Raw genomic sequence first — 19,871 nt, 5'->3', positions numbered from 1 at the left:
TATCAGAATACTTCTGTGGTATTCTCAGAAATATATATGTGGTATATACTCACCATGAGTAGTGTTTTAAAGCAGAACTGCAGTGTACTGTATTGGAGGAAGAATTAGTATTTTGCAAGCCAAAGCCTATGGAAACTCACAGACATTTATTCTCTTTATTCTCCTTTTAGTATATAGTGGTAAAGCCATTTATATATAATTTTATTTTCATATAATGAAAAGCAATAAATTTTTGCTTAATGTGAGGATGTATTGTGATAGCAGTTTCCATTTGGTTTTAAAGGCAGAATTCTCATGTGAACTCAATATAAATTTTTACTTCATCTGTATGGCAAACAGCAACCCATTCTTGAAATAAAAGAAACCTACAACAAATTACATGACTCTAGCATGTACCATGTCTAAAATTTAACAGCTAAAATAATATTGTAGAGTGGGGAGGAGCAAATGTAATAAGCAGTCATTGCAGCTAAGATAGATGTTAAATAACAGACTGCTTTTGTGAAAAAGGCATACAACAATTTCTTAATTTGCTACAAACCTCCTGAATTTGATTCATATCTCAGTAGTAATCCATCATACTGAGAAATTGCTTTTCATGCTGATTTAATATTTGATAACAGCTCAGAAGTCTTATACTATATTGTCATGAAGTTCAGAGTGGCAATGTAACATTGCAACATTTCTCTCTTAAAACATCATCATTCTATCTTTCTTGTGAGATAGACAAGTAGTATACTTTTTATCAGAAAGATTTCCAAGGAAATCTAATAAAACACCAAGAAAAAAGAGCATTTGAGTCTTACAATTACATTGTGATTCAATTCAGAAACTTTTAACACTCAACAAATTTATGTTTGACCCAATGTGAACTTAGTCAAATTCTAAAGAAAAAAAAAAAAAATATATATATATGTTTTCCTGGAAAACTGAATTAGTAAATCAAGCAAGCAAATAATTTTGAGTTCCTTGTCAGAATAACAGTACAGTCAGAGTAACAACATGGAATTAATCAGATCATCAAGATACAGAGAAACCAGCAAACACTGCAACCCAAGTGACTTTAATGAGTCAATGCAATGACAATCAGTAAGGGAAGGGTAGAAAATAATTACTAAAGCAAATTATTCCTGGCCCCAAATTTATTTGCTTGTTCACTTACACAAACTGTTTTCCCAGGTCTGCACATTATAGTAAAATCACCTTTTTGGCTGGCAGCCCACACAATCCCTGAAAATTTCCTAACAAACCATAGTCCTAAACCCAGCAACCTTTTCTCATAGAAGTGGGAATAGAAGTGAGACAGAACTAAAATGACATTATTTGACTTTTGCTAAAAGCTTTACATATTTCCACACAAGTAGAAAAAGCAAGGAATTTTCCCAACTGACTCCACCAAAGCTCATTCTTTTAAGTAGCAGGTGGCAACATACAAATGAAGATCTGCAAACTCAGAAAGTCAAAGAGAAGGATCAAATCCCTAAGTAAACACTTTGGTTAGTTTTATCATTTCTCAAAAATTATGGCACTCTAAAAATGACACAAAGGATTAGAACTATAGTATAACAGATACCATTATGTTAGGAACTGGCAGAGGGGAAAAAAAAAAGTAAAATAATAAGAGAAAAAGTGAAAATAATTTCAATTACCCATGGTTTTTAATGTTTAAAAATAGAAAAATTGTAAAACATATTGTTGAAATAAAACAAACAAAATTTCAAAACAACTACCTGCTTTCACACAAAACTATCTTGGATGTATTATCAAAATCAGTTGGTAGTTTTCAATGACTTGATGCTTGTCTATAAGTTGGGCAAAACCCTGTTCACTGAAAGAGTTTTGTCTACCCTGTAGCTGAACAGAGCAGATTATTGTACTTCCCAGAATTTACAGCATGCATGTACATATGTGTGGTGGAAATGACAGCAGAAGTCGTGTGGCAAAGCAGTTAGCTGCCTTTTAAATGCTGAGTGACCCTAGGCTGCACTATTATAATTTCCTGCATACTTGAACACAAAAATTGCTTTTCTTTGTGTGTCAGTATTTTCAGAAAGCACACAAAATTTTGCTGCAGGCCGCAAGTGAAAGCACCAAAACAACAGCCATCTATTTAGTACTGGTGAGCATTTTCAAAACTGACAAAAATGGTGTCCTAATCATAGTTCAACAGACTGTTGATTGTTAAAAAAGACTGCTTACTAAACTCATTTTGGGCTATAAAGCACAAAAAATAACAACCTGCTATTACTGTCAAAAGTGCTGTGAATGCCCAACTGCCACTAAAAATAGCTGCTATATCCATGCTTTTGCATACTTTCCTAACAATTCTCTTCAGGTTGTTTTTTTAACTTAGGCATTGGGATTTGTAAAGGGCTTTTTCCTATTTTTGGTTGGCATTTTTTGGCCTGCACCATCACCACAAAAGACATAGCTTCTTTCTGCTTGCTATTTTAGTTAATTTTAGTTAATAGTAGTAGCTGGAGAGTTCTCTTACTTGGTTGTGCTGGATAATGTCAAAGAGACTTAAGAAGCCTATTACCAGCTCTTACCCATGAACTGAAGAGGTACGTTGTAGAATCCCCCACAAAAATACTCACATTCTAAAACATCCAGCAGTCTTCAAAACATGTTAAAACAAAATTCCTAAACAACATGTTTTATTTACTCTTTCCTCAGTGTGCTGCTACATCTCAGTGCCCTGTGATGCTGTCAATCACTCATTTTCCAGTAGGAACTTGCCTTTGCTACAATCTCTGGGGAAAGTGTGTCAGCACCAGGCGTGGCTGAATTGGCAAAGAAGTGTCTCCACGGCCAACTTTTTGTAAAAAACCTGCTTGTTTTCCAATGAAGTTTCCCACTGTTGCTGCCATTTGTGTGTACTAGTACAAACAATCGGTCTACTGGAAATGATTAAGTGGCTGAAAAATCCTGGCATTTTACTGCCTGTCATTAAGAATGCGTATTTCTTGTACATTGGCATAATTGAGCAGGACATTGTTTAGCCTGGGGAAAAGGAGGCTCGGGGCAGACCTTATTGCTCTCTACAAGTACCTATGAAAGAAGGCTGTAGCCAGGTGGGTGCCAGTCTCTTCTCCCAGGTAACAAGTAACAGGATGAGAGGAAATGGCCTCAATTTCTGCCAGGAGGGGTTTACACTGGATATTAGGAAAAATGTCTTCATGAAAGGGGTTGTAAAGGATTGGAACAGATTGCCCAGGGCAAACTGTTAGACCATGTCCTCAAGTTCCATATCCACACATTTTTGAACACTTCAATGGGAAGTGCTAAGTTGATGGGTGGACTTGATGATCTTAAGGGTCTTCCATCCTTAATGATTCTTAGATGTTGTGATTGTTACTAATATTATAGTACTCCACTAGCTGGAAAAATGCATGTTGCCTTACAGTTGCCAAAGAAACCATCACACTGTTTCACAAAACTGAAGTACCACTTAAAAATTTCATGGCATCTTCTCATTTAGGTGCTTAATTCTACAAACCTCTATTTATTTACTTATGTATTTATTTTAATTTTGGATTTTTTCATCCTTTTGCTTTTCTTGCAACAATTTAAAAACAATATCTTGTTTTTAACAAGATATCTTGAAATATATTTTTTATATATTTTGATATATATGTCAGATATATTTTTATATACTTTGATATATTTTTATATATTTATGATATTTTAAACAAATATCTTGAAAATTAAATTCCATCCTATGGTATCATACTGACACCTGTATAATTCTTCTGCAAGCATAGAAATTTAGCATTGGCACAGGCACCTGTCTCTTGAGGAAAGCAGTAATTATGTCCACTGACAACCACAGAGAGGTCAGTCTGCGAAGCTCCAGACCATGGAAAGCAGTGAAGATCCTTCCCTCTCCCTCCCACAAGCCTGATGCTGCATGCTTGCTCTTGCCTGACCTACCTTCAGTCCTCTCTCCCTTCTCCCTGGGGTCCTCATCCTCATCTCACACAACCAGTTCTGGCTCCTACTTCAATGTTTGAAGAAAAACATTTCTTTCCTTCCTTCATGGTATCTGCCCTGTTTCACAATTCTCATGTTACCTCTCCACCACTTCTCAACTTTTTGACCTTGTCTCCTGGTCCAGTAAGGCCAAGTGCTCCTGTTCCTCATTTTTTCTGTTTCAATCTGTCGTCCCCTCTTCCTGTTCTTGCTCCTTCTGCACGAGTATGGTTAGCCTTGAGATTCCAGCTTCCAAACCCAATGCACAGCTGCACTTTCAGGAAATTTCAGCCCTGTGTCTCTGAGAACTACTCGGGGCGGATGTTGTATTTTAGCTGCAAAGCCACAGCAAGCCTTCATACATATACTTGTGTTAATGGCAACATGTGAATTCTCATAACCTAAAGAAATGTTGCTGGCTGTAGCAAGAACAGCCAAAGCACATCTTTGAGGGAATACATCCTCTCAGTGCATCTTCATGTACTAAAATTTTGTGCTTAAATAGGAAATTATTAAATTAAACTGTTTCTTAGAGAAAAATCATTAACTTTCAGGCTAATGTCATATAGCAGATTTTCTTTAATTTCATGTCTATAACAGCTGGTTTAGATTAAACCTGCAACAGCAAAAATTTTTATCAGCTTTGGTAACCAGCACAGGGAAATCCAAAGCAAACAAACCCGGAAAAAACAAGAAAAAGTGAAAATGTAATATTTTAATTCAAATTTGAAGGACAGTAGACCAAAAAGCATTAAAATCTCATAATACTACTCCAGAAAAAAATTGTAATCTGAATAGACTTTGACAGAGACTAAAAAGGGAATTGGAGTAATTTGTGTTAGGCTACACAGGTGACAGAGCTGAAAATACAATCTGAGACTCAAATGTGCTGCATGTGTAAGAAATTTAAATGATCCAGCAGCAAAATGTTAAGAATTTAATTACAATATTTTTACAACATTTGTTCATTCAAGTTGTTAAGGATACCATAAGATGATTATATTTTGGATTGTTGGAAAAAAAAACCCAAAAACATCATACATATTTTTGCAATGGTAATATAGTTGTTACATAGAGTGATAGCAAATAAATAAAACATTATTACATTAATTTCCCTTTAACAAACGTGATGAAATATTTCTATACCACTTTGGACGCAGGGACAGTCAACTTTCAGATATCATACACTCATCTTTTGGGATACTTGCTTTCTTATTTCAAACTGTAAAAGAAAGCCAGAATGGCCTGCATGGCTTACACTTTGCTGATAATGCAATTCATTCAGATATTATGCTCTGTGCCTTTCCACGTGACTTGGAAAAGTTAACTCAAGTCTTTGAAAAAACGATGTGAATCAGCTCTGTAATTTCAAACAGCAAGGAAATGAGGTTTGAAGCAAAGGCAAAGTGGGCACTTATTGCCCCCACTTATCAACAGGGTCTCCAGCACAATTCCAAAACACGGTCCATACCAGCTATCGCGAAGAAAATTAACTCTACCCCAGCCAAAAATTGCACAGCTCTTTATGCCGCTTCACACATCCGCGGTTTGGCAGAACACAAAAAAGCGCAAGGCGCGGACTGCCAATTAGTCACCAATTACAAGTATTATTTGAAATGCACACGCAAACGATTCAAGACCACGTTGTTAAGTGCCGCGCCGTTTCCCCTCAGCAAACAAAACAAACAGGGCGGCTCAGCCGGCAGGAGCTGCGGACTCAGCCCTCACAGTACAAGAGAGCCCGTCTCTTGTGGGCGCCACGTCCCCGCCCGCCCGCCCGGCCGGGGCAGGGCCTGGCGCCCAGCGCGGCACCGCCCTCCCGGCGGCCACGTTGACAGGGCGGACGTGGGCCGTGTTGGGGTGCGGGTACCCAGTGTGGGAGTCCGGTGCCGCTGCCACAGTAAAAAATGTCTTCGCCTCCCAAAGAGAAAGCAGAGACGCGGGCCGGACACCCTCCTGCTGGTACGGCCGCCGGTTCCCGTCTCTCCGCTCTTTCTCTTGTCACGCCGAGGGACGGGACGGGACGGGGGGGGCCGGGGCGGCCGCGGGCTGGCGGGGCCGGGCGCCGGTTCCCCGCCAAGTCCCCTTCTGTGCGCGCCGGGACTGAGGAGGGCGAGGGCGGCCTCGGGTAGGTCCCGCCGCTGCCGGAGATGCGAGCCTGGGGTGTAAGCCCTGGTAGGTTCGAGCCCCCGGGGATGTGAGCCCCGGCGGGTTTCCTCGCTGTCCTCAGCTCGGGCGCGATGTAGCGCTCTGACCGCGGGAGATGCGCTGGGATCCCCACCTGAGCACTGGGTCCCGCGGCGCTCCTTGCCCTCCCTCCGGCAGCCTCTCCCGGTGACGGGGCGACGCTCCCTGCCCTGCCTCTCCCTGAGGAGAGCTCTGGTTGTGGCCAAACTCTCTTCGGGTGTGTGCAGCTAGGCATCTCCAGGCTCCAGCCCGGCAAGCAGAGAGAGTTGTCTTCCCCGGTATCCCGCCCTCGAAAGGCGGCGGAGGCCTCCGGTATCCCGCCTGGGGCTGGTCGTGGTGGGAATGGGAGCAGAGCGGTCTCGGCCCCACGCAGCCCGCATTCCAGCGGAGTATACACCGAGTGTGAACAGACACTGCAAACCAGGAATGCTCTGTGCATCCATTTTGCCTGTGGGCGTCCCGATGTGAGTGCCAGAGCAGCCCGCGCACTCTTGGCTGCGATTCTGGAGCCTGGCAGGGTAGGAAACAGGTAAAGCTGCTTGAGGAGTGCCCAGCCAAGGAGCTCCATCGCCTTCCGTCCTGCTGCTGCGTGCCAGTGTGCGGTCAGTGTGGGAGCTGAGTCACCTCCAGTAGGACACTAATCTGCCAGGGTCCATAGGTGGTAGCTCCTCTCTGTACACAGGTGGGGTTCAGTTCCTCTCAGTATCAAAGCTGTGCTCCTTCACCAACTGTTGGTTTTGCTTCTTACAGTTTTCTTAAAGAAGGGAACTTTGGTCCCTGCATCAGCAGTTCCACATATGTTGTTTAATGTTTCCCTGTGGAGTAGTTGGTGGGCTTTTATTTTTGAGGTGTTTCCGTAAAAAGGTGTCTAATTTTATATTCAGATCAATTTATGAGATTTAAAGCTAAATTTATAAACAGCTGTTGAACCATAATCGAATTCTGTGTTCTTTATAGTGAGGACCTGAAATTCCTCTACGTAGAAGTGAGAAATAATGGCTTTGCTTTGCATGGCAGATGCAGTTCAGCAGTGCATGTTAAGTTAGTCGCTTCCTTGGCTGAGCAGTCATTCCAGTCCTGCAGCCTCCCTTGTAAAAGTATTAGCTCTTACCTGGCTTCTTGCTGAGCTACTTCAGAGAGCAAAATGAAGCATAATTTTCCAATGTTGATAGCTTTTGTTGCCCTAGCTCTTTGAGCTGGCTTGTCTTGAGGTATACATCACCTTCAGAGTGGAGGGATCATTAAGATCTTATATTGATTTAGCTCTGTCTTCAGCTACACCATTGGTGAAACGAATATGCTTTGTAATTGTATTTTCTGATGTTGTTCCATGTTTGAGAGATTTGCTTCAAACTTTGTCTTTCGAAACTGGTGAAAATTTTTAAAAGACCTGAAGTGAGCCTCTCTAGGCCACATGAGAAACTAGAAATGTACTGTGTAAAAGCTCAAGTGGAGTACAGTACAGGTTTCCTTTGCTGTCAGAATATTTCAGTTTGAATTTTTTTCTTTGTATGGGCCTACATGGGCCCACAAGTGAACTGAATAACACCTTCAACTACATGCTTCAACTATGTTTGAGATCATTGGCATCCCTGGTTTTTTTTTCTATTTTTTTGTGAACATGCATACAAAATTTGTCTTCAGAAGGAGGGTAACCTCTGAGCCTGTCTTTGAGGTCAGAAAAAACTAATGCTTTACCATATCTTAAGGTTGCTTCAGGAAGAAGATTTTTCTAAGTTGTTTGCCCTTTGGTCTTTTAAAGCCTGGAAAATCCACAAGAACTGTTATGACTAGCAAGAGTATGTATTTACTCTAGTATCTGAAGATAGGTTTTAATCCTCTATCTCAAGCTTGTTTAGGTTCCTGAATATTAGAATAATGCAATAGATCAGTCTGCAAACAAGTTTTAATAAAATGAAAGTAAGATATTCTTTAAAAAAATTAATACAGATCAAATTTTATTCATAAATAACAAGGCAAATTTCTACCAAAGAAAAGGTGTGACTAGGGAATCTCTTTTGATAAATGGCTTAAATGCCCAGGTTTTGCTGCATTCAGTTCTGTAAAGAGCACTACTTATAATTACAGATGTGTCTTACCCTACTGAGTGTGTTGGATGTGTAAGTTATGAAGGATTTGGGTCATCAAATTAAAAGCAAAATTGACAAATCTCTTGTTTTTCAAGTGCACTATTGGTCCTTGCTTACTGACTGCACTGCATTCCTCTCTGCACTGGTCTTTCACATAGGGGGAAAAGAAAGGGCACTTGAAAAGAGAGGGTCATGAAATGCAAAGAAACCTCAAGACCTTGGTGCAGGAAGTGACTTTGAACTCCTCTGAAATTTAAGAGGACCCTAACTTAATCTTTATTAAATATCTGCCTGTCAGTGAGATCAAGCGTGCCCATAATATGCTGAGTAGGTTTGTACAGTTCCTCTGAAGAGGTCTGTGTAATTATGCTTTAGCTGTTCATCTAGTACATATTTGGAGGGATAAAGGATGGTGATTGTCTTAATAGTGTATTTATGAAGTTTTATGATAGGTTTGTGGAAATAGTTATGTGGCTTTTCATACATTAAAAAAAATATATCTCTGAGCCAAGATTTCTGTGAAGGCATATAAGAACTGCTCTTCTTATTTTGTTGAACACAAATGTATGCTCCCTTAATCTTGTACAATGGCAAATTTTGTGTTTGCCTTTTCATACATTTTATCATTGTAATGGAACCTGCTGTTACACAGTACATAAGAAATAATTTTTTTGTGTTAATATTGAATACATACTCAAGAAAAAGGAAAGCTGCTAAGACTCTTAGTTGTACTCTGGATTTGTAAAAGTTCCTGTCTGGTTGCCGTGACCAGCAGGTGATTTGGGTTGAGCTGGAAGGTTTCCCTGGGAAGGACTGCCTCAGGTCTGCGCCCTGAGTGAGCTGGGGCCAGGGCGTCCCTAACCTGTGGTGCTTCTCTAGGCACTTGGTACTTGCTCCAATTCATTGGGGTTTGTATCAGAATAAACGAGGAGTCCAGCAGTGGGGGCAGGCAGGAAAAAGCAGAATGCTTCCTGACTCCAGATCAGCTTGAGTGGTAATTGATTAACACAGTTGTTTTGATACATTTCCAGGAGGAGTAGTCGTACCCTTACAAGGAGCACAGGCTGGCTTTCACAGGACTGACAAGGTAGTCCTGTCTGCCTCTTGAGGGGAGAAAACATGACATATGATAATTAAAATCCAAAACTTGTATTCAGTAGTGAAACATATAGACTTGTTGCTCTTCTGAGTGTGCTGGCAAATGATCCCTTCTTTATTTCATTCTTTAGTGAAGACTTAGGGCCACTTGGCTGTTACCACTCCAGGGAGCCATTCCCTGTCCTCTTCTGCCTTAGCATCTGAGCTCTGCACGTACTTTTCAGCAGAGGAACTGCTTTCTTCCTAATCCCAACACAGGGTCGTTGACACCATCCACTTCTGCACACTGCTTTCTGACAGTGTTCTGGAAGGTGGTTTATCAGTTATTTAAGTCCTTTGTTTGCAGGATAAGGAAATCTGACCTCTTTTAAGGATGACTTTTAAATGACAAAATCAACATGGTAAGCATCTGTCAAATTATGTAGTAAATGCTAAGCAAGTAGGAAATAGATGATTCCTCATAACTCCTGAGAAAATCTCACAAATGTTAAGTTGGTTTTTCATTAGCTTCAGTGGATGTAATCATTACTTCTCTTGTCACACCCTGAGGAAGTGTAGCTTAGCTGATACCTTTTGAAAAGGAATGTGAATTATGCTGCAAGGGTATTTATCGTCTTAAGCTAAATCTGAAACTGGATTTGGTATGAGCATGCTGTGTCATGGGTAGCAGATATGTACAGAATGATGTCTAATTATTTCACTTCTGGTCTCACAAATACACATGATTATTGTAGCTGTTTGCTGGTTTCTTCTGCACAGTAATCTTGGATTGCTAAATATAATTCAATTATGCGCCAAAGTACTTTAAGCTGTCTATACTATGCCTGCTCATATTAGTTAAAAAAAAATCTGATTAAAAATTCTAAGTTGCTGCATTAGTCAGTATTATGCCTTTTTAGTTGTCTGGCTGTTTTGTTTTTAATCCCTGCTTTTTAATTATGCATACAGGCAAATCTGATGGTGTTAGCTGTGTATTTTTTCCACTGACAGATAAAGAGGAGTGGCTGGTGGCCTGATGATACACAGTGTGAAAGGAGAGACATTTTAGACCTGAATTAGCACTTAATCTTCAGGAATTGTTTTCTCTAGTTTTCTATTAGATGTTGAAGGACATGGAAGTGTGTGTATTGTTCAGAACTGCTGTTTGTAACCCTGGCAGATGTTGCTGTGGAGACAGCATCTTCCATGAAAAGTAACTTGCTATAAATAAGTAAAAGGTCCTGATTGTGCAATGATGTTAAATTTAGAAATTAATTTAAACAATTTAATAATTTATAAATAAATGTAAATAAAGCATAGCAGTGCTTTGATTAACTGAGATGTTCAAACAAGACTGCATGTGACAGAACTCAGTGTTTGCTTTTGCAAACACACATTTCTAAGGAACTTGAATCAAGAAAAATTAATTGGAATTTTAATTTTTGCTTCACTTTAGGCAACAAAAAAAAAGATAGTTTTTTAAACTGTCTTTCTTTCCTTTTCCCATGTGAAATATTTCTCACCAATTAAAGTTTTATGCTGGAGAGAGAACACAAAATGTTTAGTGATTTGGATTTGTTCGGGTTTTTTTATTGCATAAGAGGACACAGTTTTAATAGGTTTTAAAATATATTTCTTTGAATTTGTCTGTTGATTGCTTGTCTTTAGTTAATGACCTTTATTGAATTAGAAGTTGATCATTCAAATATCACTCAGAACTTAGAATCTTTTTTTTAAAAGACAGAGCCAAAGAGCTTTCACTTTCTCCTGGAGCAGGTCACTTTCTTTTTCCTGCTTTCCTTTACCCAGGCTGTAAGATTCATGGACCGCAGTGGTCTTTCTCTTACTGTCATGGTTAAGAACTGGGAATTAGATCTAAGTCTAGGTTTCTGGGATTAGCACTGAACAGCTGCGAGGTGCCCTGCTCCCTGTGTGGCAGGACACAGGAGAGCTGTCAGAAGGACAACCTCCCTGTTCCTGCCAGCTTCAGCTTCTCCTGAATGCTGCTCTGGCATCCTACTTGATCTGGCTGTGACACCACTGCTGAGGCTCACCACAGACACTGTGTCAAGCCACTGTGAAACACAAAACAGCATCTGTGAGTGGTTTTATTGACTTCTGGCCACTATAGTGGTTTTCTGATGTTGCTGATGGCAGTGTAACCCATCCAGTTAAGCTAAGGAGATGCATCATCTTATCGTGTGCAGTCCTGTAAACATGTGCAGCAATTGTTGAAGAAAAAGGAAAGTACACTATTGAACCAGAAAGTAGATCAAAAAGCATTGTGTTTGTTGCCCTGCTTAGTAGCTGCAGTGCTAAGCCTGGCTTGGTTCCTGTTTTAGATTGCACTTCAGAGTTTTGAAGTGATGCACATAAATGGATTTGTTTTCACTTCTTGTTTTGTGTTTCAAAGGGCTGCTTTCATGTTTTCATCATTTCTAAAATTTAAATGATAAAAGGGTTTAAAATTTTGTAAATGCTCATATGTTTTGCAAAACAAAAACTTTGTTCTAAATACAAGTTAACAGTCCTCCTAAATTTTTCTTTTTATTACACTATTTGTGAAGTACTTCTTTGTATAAATACTATTATTATAGATGCAGTTTTTCACATGAAATGACAAGTTAGTTTCTTTGGTTTGTGGCCTTTTGTGTAGTATTATGCAAGTTCATTGCCTCAGTTTCTTCCGACTGCTGCAAGATACAAGGTGGAGGGGAAATTAAAACAAAATTGAGGGGGGAAATGATGCCTTAAGTTTGAGCTTTCACATTTTTTAGGTTCTGTACTGCCTTAGTGTGTGACTTTGAACTTCATATGAAGTGTTATTAAGTTCTCTTCACAGGGTAGTTAGACAAAACAATCCTTTCCCAGCTTGAGACTAAGGACAACCGTTACAGCTTCAGGCCCGAAAAGTATAAGCAACAGCAAACTGAAGAGAGTAAACTGGGAGGATGGGACTTCATAACCTGAAGCTGTAATTGGACAATTAACTCCAGTATGCAAATGGACCAAAACTTATAGTAGTGTGGACACTTGTGTCTGGTTGTCCATCTTGGGTTCATTTTGGGTGTAGCCATGGCTGGGCTCTTGTGTTGCCGAAGGTGTATCCTTTGAAGTCTTTTAATAAATACCTATTTTATTCCTTTAACTCTGTCTAATGTCTGTTCCAGATCAGACTCTCAAAGCATCACTAAATTGGAACCACTATAATTGGAAGCAGGTGGTAAAATCAGCTGCAGCTTCCTAGATAAGCAAAGATGGCATCATGTGAAAGAGAATGGCAGATGTGGTTCTTAAGTAACTTTTCTTTGGTCTTGCCACTTTTTAACACTTTGGGCCTCTTTTTCAAACTATGGTTACTATTAAGTAATAGGAGGGAAGTAGGGTGGGTCATCTTTAAAACATTCTTCACTTAATGCTGATTTGACTGAGGTTTGTTGTTATCAATTTCCATTCCAGTGAAAGCTGGTGGGATGCGGATTGTGCAGAAACACCCACACAACTCAGATGCCAAAGAGGAAAAAGATAAGGATGTCCAAGACAGGGAAACCAGCAGGTGAGCACTTTGATTTGGTGCATGTGTTACAGTGAATTTCCATGACCTTGAACCTTATTACCAGTTTGTTTTCCTTGTGACTAGCAGACCAAAAGTGCAGTTTATTTTGTGTCATAAAGCACTAGCAAGTTAGGCGCTCCTTCAAGAGAATTGGGGAATTTGGTAATTTTCATATTGCTGAGCTGTCTTGAAATGATCCTTCCATGTAAGAGAAGGCTGGAGAAAAAAGTGCAATAGAAGTAAAACCTCTATTTTCCTAAAATGTCACAGTTCAGACTGTGGAGAAGCATAGAGGCTAGGCATATTTAGATACAAGTATTAGGCTGGCAGTCTATATATGAGGTGGTCTTTCTGTGTTTCTTTTTATCCTTTGGCCTCTAATCCTGTGTCTGTGAGGTATTTGATAATATGGTGCTTTTGAAAAGACAAGTAAAAATACATGGTACTAATATTATCTGATTTTATTTTTAGATGGGAATCTATCAGTTTTGATTGTGGAGGGTACTAAGACTGCAGTTACTTAGCAGTTTTAACTAGATTTAGCAGATTACTGGTGTTTAGAAATGAAAGCAGGAGGTTTGATGGACTATCACTGTTCTTCTGTTCTTACAAAAGCCACCTGGTTTTGTGCTGCTTTCCTCAGCTAGCTGTTTTTCTTCCCAGACAAGACTATATTTACCTGAAATGTTTATCTAGTGACTTAGGGCATGGGTTTGTCCTTGCTATTTGCTCAAGTTAAAAAAAACAAACCAGAAAACCATTCCTGTGTTTTGGTAAGTAGACTGACTTAGATTATATTTATTTTACACATAAAATAATGATAATAAATAAGTAATGTGAAAATGTCTAGAAATAAACCCAAATGTGTTTATTTACTTGAATAGGAAGCACCTTTTTGAGAAGGGAAAAATAATTTTAATTAATAAATTCAAATACCAGGCAGGAGAATTAAAATTTATGTTCTTTCTTCTTCAACCAAGTTGGTCATCTTGTAATTCTGTGCATAAGTTGAAAGAGTCTGTATTACAGCCAAGTTTTGTCTAAAGTAAGAAATTTTATCTTGGGGTCAATTTAAACTTTGTTTTGGGGTACATCCTTTTATTTGAGGTATGTTGACCTTGGCTGGACAGCCAGTGTCCACCAAGCTACTCTCTTACTCCCTTACACAGCAGGATGAGGAGGGAGAAAGTAGGATGAAAAAAAACACGTGTCAAGATAAGGACCGTTTAATAAAGCAAAAGCAAAGGCCATGCATGGAAGCAAAAGAAAATAAAATATGTATCCACTGTGTCCCATCAGCAGATGATGTCCATCACTTCCTGGGAAGTAGGGCTTCAGTATGTGTTAGTGATTACTCTGGAAGACAAATGTCTTAGTAATGAATTCTTCCTGCCTCCTTTTCCTTTCTCCTAGCTTTTATTGCTGAGCAGATGGTATGGAATATTCCCTTGGTCAGTTGGGGTCAGCTGTCCTGGCTGTGTCCCCTCCCAAGATCATGTCTACCCACTGCTTGCAGGTGAGAGGATAATGTTGGAGAGGCAGCTCAGGTTTTGTGAAAGTGCTGCTCAGCAGTAGCCAAAACTGATGTGCTGTAAGTTACATGGTGTTTCTAGCTACCAGTGCAAAGCACAGCATTGTGAGGGCTGCTGTGGGGAGAATTTACCACCTCAGCCAGACCCAGCACAGTGTTATATACGTGCTTATCTTTCTTTGGCATGCCAGCCTCATGGCAAGGAGCCTCATTAGGATCCAAATGACAAGACTTCTTGTGTCCATTCACAGATCTAAGCCTCTGTTACAGCACAGCACCTGCTTTATTCCCTTCTTCAAATGAGATTATGTTTTCCCTGTTTCACTCAAATAGTGCAGGGAAAATTTAAAATTTAACCTTGATTTTTGTGGCTATGTCTGCTGTAGCAGGTGCTGTGACACAGCAGAAGCACATCTGTAGGGACAAACAGCAGGTGCTGAGGTTTTCATGTTCACACTGTGTGTGTTTTGGAGATTAATTAGTTTGGTCATCTGGACTGAAGGATCAATCCTACCTGGCATGTGTTAGGCATCTCCTTGAACTGTGTGTTTCAGTTTAGCAAGCATCACCTGCTGGGAGTGTAGGTGAGGTTCCTGAGACCAATCCCCAGTATGAAACGAAGTCTAGGCAACTAGGCTGGAATGACTGGGAAAGAGGTGCACTCTTTATCTGTAGGTGCTAACAAAAGCAAACTGTATTTTAATACTATGAACAAAGTTAATGCTTTTAAGACAAAGGAAAGTTTAAAGACTTCTAGAGCTATCTTATTAACTAGTGAATAGTTAGCTGTTGCACCTCAAAATCCATTCCTTTGTTCACCTGGTCATATGATTGTCAAAATATGCATTTTGAGTGTGTCCTTTGCTTTGGTTTTCATGTACAGGATACATAATTGGTTTGTGTTCGGCACTTGTACATACAGTCATTCTGAGTCTGTGTATTAATACTGAAAGCCTTGAGCTGAACTATTTTATTTCTTTGATCTAATCCTCTTGAGAAAGAAAGCAGCAGGAGGACATAAGGAACATAGTTAGGTGGGAATTAATATGAATTATAATACAAGTTAATTTACAAGTCAAGAGAAGTTGTTTTCCTGGTAGAACTGAAAGCTTTTTGTGTATATAAGGGAAAGGATTTAATGTGTCTGTTGTAGGCTCCTTTGGGAATACTTGCACAGCTCTGGTGGCAGGATGTGAGCAAGAATGTATTTAGCCATAGACAGAATAAGCTGGTCAAAATTAAACTAGATTTGCAGCTCATCACCTGCTTTTGTGCTGAAAGGTGCAGTCCCCCAGCTCCAGATGATTCATGGTGCTGAGAACCCTTGGATTTCTGATGTGTGTGAGGGGTGGTTTATCAGGATGGATTTATAGGGATGGATTTGTCAGGAGGGGTGAAGTGAGCATTGCTGCTTTCTCCAGCACCAGTATATATCTGTACTTTTGGAGCTTAGTTAGCTGCTATTTTATGTCTCTTTGTTAAGCAGATGTGGAAACATCTGTGTTTTTAACTTTCTACTTGTCATGGTTTTAGCCTTTGCCATTTTCAGGTGGTATTGTTGATATGATGCAATCTCTACTCCCCATTGCATTTAATGTCAAGAAAACTTCAGGAAATCTCTGTCAGCTGATATGGGCAGCTGACAATGGTATGAGAAAATAATAAAACAGAGAAGAGTAATTTGTATGTGAAGAGGGAGGCTGAGTCCTTATTTTAATCTCATAAATTTAGCTGAAGACAGATTAGTGGAACTGGCAGTAAATAGAAGCAGAAGAATTCAATCTTCTCTAGAATTCTCTGGGAACTATGAGAGCACATGGCCTCCCCATGATGGCACAGATCTGAGCAGTTGCTCAGCAAGAAAGCTTTCAGCTTCAGTTCATAGAACTGTTTGTGGCTTTGGAGACAGCTGACATTGTTTTTGCAGCTTTCAGGAAAAGACTTGGATCAGTGTTTCTAGTCTTAATGTAAATGAAGCTGACACAGGTAAACACCCCTGAGGTAGCTAACTATGCTTTGATAAATGTGACTTTAACATTCACCAGGTAGGTCCTTGATGTTTCTTTTTTTCAGTTGTTTAGCAACTTGCAATCCAGTTACTATAACTTACTCTGCGAAGTATTTTACTCAATTCTGTTTCCTAAAATAAAATTGTTGTGACAACCTCCCATTTCATGAAATTGTAGGGAGACTTGTCAGAGTGGTGATTTGTGATCCCTTAAAGCAATATGCGATAAGACCGTTTTACACAAATTTAAACTTTTCCTGCCGGGCAGGTCTCAGCCTTGAGTTGTAACAGAAATAACTTTATGTGTCTGGTATAGATATAGTTTTACTTAAAACAGGAATGTCTGGATATGATTATATGGTGGAGAATGCTCAGTGAAAGAAGGGAGGAGTTGCACAGTTTGGTTTTGGTGAACTAAAGACATACGTGGCATCCAAAGCCAGTGGCACCCCCATGGTCAGGGTGTCAAACTGTACTGTGGGGTAGGATCCTCAGCCCACAATCTCTTCAAAATGTGTGATTTTGATCAGCCTGTTTAGAGCTAGAATGCCAGCTGTCTGAACTTCTATACTGACGAATTAGTGATTTTTCTTAGTTTTTTGTAATTTCCTAACAGTTGTATTGGTTTGGTTTTTTGGGTATGGTTGCAGTTTTTATTGATTGACAGTCATTCTGATTGCTGCTGGTAGGCTTTTTTTGTGATGCTAGAAGAGGGTGAAACATATAAATAGAAGTATGGTTATGAAACAAAACCATCATTTTCCAGGACAGTATGTTGTCATAGAAATTATTTGGAATAAATAGGCTACTCACAGTCCTGGGCTTTGTTAAAAGCCCCTTAATGCCTGTTTAACTGAGATTTGCAGTATCATGTGCATTCCTGTGCCAGCTGACTCTAGGCATAACAAATACTCCTGAAAGACATAATTTGAATTGAGAGCTGCTTGTTCAGTTTTAAACAAGACATTCATTAATTGTCACTCTGGGATCTCAAGAAAAACTATTATTATCTGTCAGGATCTGTATTTAAAAAAATATTTAAAGCGGGTATCTGGCTTGTTTTTAACAAAAAGGGTAAACTGCAAAGACTTTTATGTCTTAAAGACTCTTTTCTCTTTGTTATATTTTTGAAACAAAGTGGGTAATTACCATGATTTAATTACTCGCGATAAATGCACTAATGTAGTTTCTCTCTATATATGTAAATTGTGTGTTTTTTGTATCTTAAGCCTGCCTGGAGATTGTGAATCCAGTATTATGCCTGACTTTTACGATGCGGATGTTTGCCTTAGTGATACCCATTGTGTGAAAGGAAAAAAACCAAGAGAGTAATTTAGAATGTTGACTCAAAAGCAAAATTATACTAATGAAGCATATGGGTGTTTGTATGTCAAAGACTACTCTCAATAATTAGTTACATGGTGGGAGAGGAGTAGTCAAAGTCCTCTGTTATCATTCAGTGTTACTTGTTCAGTCTGAATATTCAAGTTGAGACAAACCTGTTTTTTTTTTCTTTGAAGTGCAGTGGAAATCTCAAAAACTTGGGTGCGAGTATATATTTTCATTCAAGAGTAAATTTGTTTTTCCTTTCCCTCACTTTGCTCTGCTGCAACTGACAAGAAGTCAGGGGCATTATTTCCATCTTTTTATTTGCCACTGAAGATTCTCCTGTCATTCATGTTTTTTTTAGTTTTTGCCTTGTCATAACCCATGTTGATCAAACTTCTGACAGAATTAAAAAAAATATGAATTGGTTATATAATTAAGCCATTAGAGAAGGTTTGTATGTCTGTTTACATCCTGAATATGGAAGTGTTTGGAACCATTTCCATTTGTATTTTGTTGTTCTGGTTGTTTCAACTGGGGTAGTGTAACGTGCTGGGCCCAGATGGTCTGGCCTGGTGTTACCTTGGGATCCTTGCCTAGAGGCCCTGTGGAGGGTGACAAATGAAATGAGGGATGGGCACAATTCGGTGGCCCAAAAAATAGTACTTTAACATCCAAAACAACAAACACATAAGCTGGACAACAATATGGGGTTCACTAAAACGGCTGGAATCCAGGGTGGAACAGTAACTTATATGAAGTAGGTTAGGGGCAGAGTTTGAGGGAAAGTGGCCAATAATAAGTAGGGATTAGGGATATATAAAATAATGCAACAAAATTTAACCAATAGTAACAGAGAAAATGTAGAACTTTCCAGCAACGTTTACATATAACCTTTTCAGGGGACATTGTGGGTGAGCTTTTGCTCACCCCAACCAAAGGAGAGTCTTCTTCTCAGGGCCTGGGGCAAAGTCACTTGCCAGCCCTTTGCCCTGTCAGACTCCAACAGGGTAGAAAGTGTAGAGTCAATGTTCTGACCCTTTAGCTTGGGAGTAACTGCTTTTCAGGATAGCTAAGACCTGGGAGATGATATGCAGTGTTCAGCTTGCTTGCATGCATGTCTTTAGGAAAGTAGTTTCCATCATGTATGAAGACGTTCCAGTCCAGATGGTTCTGATGTTGTTTGTTGTAAAGTTAACAGGTGTTTGATAGAGGGAAATTTTGAGAGTTCTGTGTGTAAACAAACTTGCAAAACTTTGCAGCTTGTTAAACATGGAAACCAAACCCATAAAAACGTGAACAGGTAGCATTGAACTAAGTACTTGGAGTGAATAATCAATTAGTGTTCCTCCCATGTAGTTCACTGACATAAAGCTGAAAAGGGCCTCGTTACCTATTCTCATGCATCTGTACTGGAATTGTAAGCAGGCATTGACTCAGCCGTGATGAATATTTGAGGTTAAAAGAAAGAGACAGGTCAGGACAGATGGAATGCTACACCTTCTGCTTAAGTTTCTGGTGAGGAGATGTGCAGCTTTGTTGGATAGAGGACTGACTGAGTCCCCTTTCACTTTAAAGGTCCCTTGGGCTATTGTGTCAGTGGAAGCAGCCCTGAAGGAGTGAACTGGTACTCTGTAAAAGCATCTGTCTTCTATATATCCTCTTCTTGGACAGAATTCAAATTTCTTCCACCGTATTTCTATCTACCTCTATTTTCCCCTCTTTCTGTGGCCTGATTCTGTTACCTCTGTGATTACCTCTGTGAACTGATATGGTTGCACAAAAGAGGTTATGTTCATAGATTGTATTGTCATTTTACACTTGACCATGTAAAAAATGAAATTTGATTAAATGTATGGATATAATGGATATGACTGAGAGGTTTTTATTCCTGTCTTTGGCCTTTGAACTCTTGTTACTCAGGTATGGAGCTTGGGAGGCAACTGGCCTTAAAAATGAAATTTCTGGGGGAAATGCAATGGAAAAGCAACCTGGCTGTGAATACTGTGCTTGTGGTTTCTGGGAAAGATGCAAATTGCAGCAAACATTGGGTCACCCCATGGTGATTTTAAAGTTTTGTGTGACTAACTTTTTCCTTACTTGGCTAAATATTCCAAAGGTTAA

The 19,871-nt window shown here is 39.5% G+C and overlaps 1 protein-coding gene across 3 annotated transcripts in view; it reads left to right on the top strand.

Annotated features, from left to right (window-relative positions):
• The first annotated feature begins 5,767 nt into the window (after positions 1–5,767).
• Positions 5,768–19,871, top strand: part of DAP (death associated protein) — a 49,518-nt gene continuing 35,414 nt past the window's right edge. Inside the window, exons 1-2 of one of the 3 annotated variants that reach the window (XM_005531708.3) lie at positions 5,768–5,934; positions 12,786–12,882. In XM_005531708.3, coding sequence (XP_005531765.1) covers positions 5,880–5,934; positions 12,786–12,882 — 152 coding nt within the window. In that variant the 5' untranslated portion in view covers positions 5,768–5,879. Of the gene's footprint in view, positions 5,935–12,785; positions 12,883–14,295; positions 14,399–19,871 lie in introns of those variants that run through there. The other 2 variants (XM_088064179.1, XM_088064203.1) reach the window with 2 other exon arrangements.

Source organism: Pseudopodoces humilis, chromosome 1 (assembly GCF_049639895.1).
Source record: "Pseudopodoces humilis isolate 2021_Gansu_Grassland_sample_001 chromosome 1, ASM4963989v1, whole genome shotgun sequence".
In the NCBI taxonomy this organism is placed as follows: Eukaryota; Metazoa; Chordata; class Aves; order Passeriformes; family Paridae; genus Pseudopodoces; species Pseudopodoces humilis.
The sequence above is the reverse complement of the archived record's forward strand: the minus strand, read 5'-3'. Positions and strand labels throughout refer to the sequence as shown.